Source organism: Geospiza fortis, unplaced genomic scaffold (genome assembly GCF_000277835.1).
Source record: "Geospiza fortis unplaced genomic scaffold, GeoFor_1.0 scaffold516, whole genome shotgun sequence".
NCBI classification, from domain to species: Eukaryota; Metazoa; Chordata; class Aves; order Passeriformes; family Thraupidae; genus Geospiza; species Geospiza fortis.
The window spans coordinates 107,621-110,710 of NW_005054721.1; the positions used below are offsets into that span (position 1 = coordinate 107,621).

Below are 3,090 nucleotides of genomic sequence, written 5' to 3' on the forward strand. Positions count from 1 at the left end.
CTGCCTCTCCACTTTTGCAGAGGGCAGGTGGAGGGGGAAACATGCTGCTAGGAGGGCCACTACACAGCTCCAGCTGATGCCGCATGGTGAGGGGAAGCGATAGCTCCTTTGTGATACTGTCAGGGTCCCTTCTAAGATTCAATGGATTGGGAGACAAGGGGCCATCCCTTGGCTCTCTTCCCACAGCCCCAGTAAACTCACAAGCATTTGCCAATGGTGCAAAAGTAGTTGATACAGTAATCTGTTGTTGGCGGCAGGCAACTCTGCTTTGCTCTGCTGGAGTCTGGGGCCATTTGTAGTTGGCATGATGTGATGCCCCATGGCCCCGAGCGCTGGCGGGTCTATGCATAACACGGGTGAGCAAGCTGCTGGAGCCCTCCCAGTAGCAGAGCTGCTGGCTTCTCTTCTGGTTTCTGGCACTGTGATGCTTCTGGGGCCTACTGGACACACTGGATGGATTCCTGGGCACCATGATGAAGATGATTCTGGCTGCTGCCTCCACGTGTTCAGCGCAGTATCTCTTCTCTTGCTGGCTGCTTTCCATGCTCTGCCATTTTGAGATGATTCGGTGGGCAGCTCCTGCGCCATGTGGCAATGGCCATCTAGGGTGATCTGTGTCCAAAGCGCATGGCATCCTTGATGTTGGGGTTTTTTGGCGGGCTGTGTCCGTGGCACATTACTGGCGGTACAGGGCATGGAGCCTAAAGATGGCTTTTTCAGCCGTGGCATAGGCAGTATCTCTACTGCAGTTTCTGCATCCCGTTCAGCTTCTAACCACCCCAGCCAGTTTGAAATAAACATTAAGAGTTTTATAACAACCATAGTGGCTTTCAGGGTTTGTTGCTCATACTTAACTCCTTGTTGAAATAAAATAAAATATCATACCTTAATGACTGATTGTTCCTCTATGGATATAAATCTGCCTATTTCTTCAGTGGGATTTTTATTCTTTCAGCTTTTTTGTTTCTCCGACTCCCACACCGTTCAGTTTTTTAGCCTTTCCAGCTTTTTCCGGCTCCTACGCTGTCTGGGTATCTAACCTTACTGGCTTTTCCAGCTTTTTGTTTCACACAGCTCTCTGGCTGTATTTTCCTCACAGTTCTGGCTGTTGCTAGCTCTGGCTGTATTTTCCTTACAGCTCTCGGCTGTCAGTCTCTGGTGTTCCGTCTCCTTTCTTTTCTCGTGCCTTAGTTACTTTCCTCACATGGGGCACCAAATGTCACGGATGGTGGAGATGGAGAAATTATACACATCAGGGTTTCATGCAGCAGAGAGAGCCTTTATTGGTGTGCACAGCTCTTTATATAGGATATTCAAAAGACTCCGCGTTCAAACCTGATTGGCTACGATTGGTTACCACCCAGCTCACTGACCAATAGCTACCTGCTTACATTCATGTCAGGGATTGGCTCTCTGTAGCCAAACCCCTCCTCCTCTTATGAAGCATGCAGTCCATCTGTATGGTGTCATATCTCTGTGCTATCGGTGGGAAGGAGGGAGGGGTTGGGGGAAAAAAGGTATTTTGAAGGGCTTATTTTACTTCTCCTTATCCTCCTCTGATTTTGTTAGTAATAAATTTACTTTGTACCTGTAAGCTAAACCTGTTTTGCCCTTGGAGTCTGTTCTCCCCATCCTTATCTCAACTCATGAAGCCTTCATTAAATTTTTCTCTCTCCTCTGCCCAGCTGTGGCAGGGAAGGACAAATGAGCGACTTTCATGGGTGCCTGGCAGTTGGCCAGTATCAAACCATGACAGCAAGGAACATAGGTTTCTAGAAACTGAGTAGCAACACCTAGGAATTACAGTCAAAAACTTATCTATGCCATCTGCCACACAAGCTAAATGAAGGACTTATGAAGCCATGCTACGTATTTTTCAACCACTGCACTACCAATTGGGAACCCTCCTGTTTGGAGCTGGTCACAGGAAGTAAAACAAGGGAGAAACGGTGTCGTGGTTTGACACTGGCCAAACGCCAGGTAGCCACAAATGTTGTTCGCTTAGCTTCTGCTACAGTTGAGCAGAGGAGAGGGGAAAAATTTACAAAGGGCTCATGAGTTAAGGACTAGGAGAAAACAAACACTCTAAGGGCAAAACAGGTTCAAATTTAAAGGTATAAAGTAAATTTATTATTAACAGAGTCAGAGGAGGATAATAAGAAGTAAAAGAAGCTTTTAAAACACTTTTTCCCCTCCAACCCCTCCCTCTTTTCCACCAATAGCACAGGGTGACAGGGCATGGGGGTCTTGGTCCGTTCGTCATTTGAGATTTTTTTGTTAGCTCAGGGAGAGGAGTCTTTTCTATGCTATGCCGTGGAGGCCTTCCCACAGGCAAACAGTCTTCCCAAAACTGTTGTAGCGTGGGTCATTCGTCCATGGGGTGCAGTCTTATAAGGCTAGGCTGCTCTAGTTCAGAAGCAAGGGTCTTTTCTCTCTATCTCTGGAAGCAAGGGCTCTCTCTCTCTATTCGAGTCTTCTTCTAGATTACAGCTTTCTCTGGCATCCACCTGCTCTGGCGCAAGCACTTTTCCCATGGGCTGCGAGTAGATCTCTGCATCCCCCGTGGACTTCATCCATTATAGGGGGACAGTTTGTTTCACCATAGTCCTCACCACAGCTTGCAGAGGAATTTTGGCTCAGACACTTGGAGCACCACCTCCCCCTTTTTCTTTTCCACTAACCTTGGTGACACCATGTTGTTTTTCTTCACATGTCCTCACTTCCTCCTCTTCTCTGACTAGAAGAAAAATTGCTGCTCATAGGTACCATTGCAAACAAGTTCCACTAATTCAAAGATTCCTGCAGGATCCCGCAGCACTAAGAGGTTGATTTCGTCCAGGTTCTGCATCAGGGTGTCGCCCGCCACATTTTCGCCATTGGCCATGTGACCTCACTGCCACCACATGGGCAGTGGCGACTGTTGCAGTTTTCAGTTTTGGCACTATTTAACAGTTGTCTTCATGCAGGGTGTTGCCTGCAGAGTCGTTAGGTAGGGGAGGCCAGGTAGGCAAAGCTCGCCATGGGCTGTGGTGGCATGGCGGCAGCTGCAGCGCCTCTCCACCCCTGGGGAAAAAACTGCATGTTTTGATT

The 3,090-nt window shown here is 48.0% G+C and overlaps 1 protein-coding gene across 1 annotated transcript in view; it reads right to left on the minus strand.

Moving 5' to 3' along the window:
* Positions 1-2,884, minus strand: part of LOC102036509 (ubiquitin-conjugating enzyme E2 R2-like) — a 55,888-nt gene extending 53,004 nt beyond the window's left edge. The window contains exon 1 of the mRNA XM_031065261.1: positions 2,767-2,884. Coding sequence (XP_030921121.1) covers positions 2,767-2,884 — 118 coding nt within the window. The remainder of the gene's footprint in view (positions 1-2,766) is intronic.
* Between the last annotated feature and the right edge of the window lie 206 nt (positions 2,885-3,090).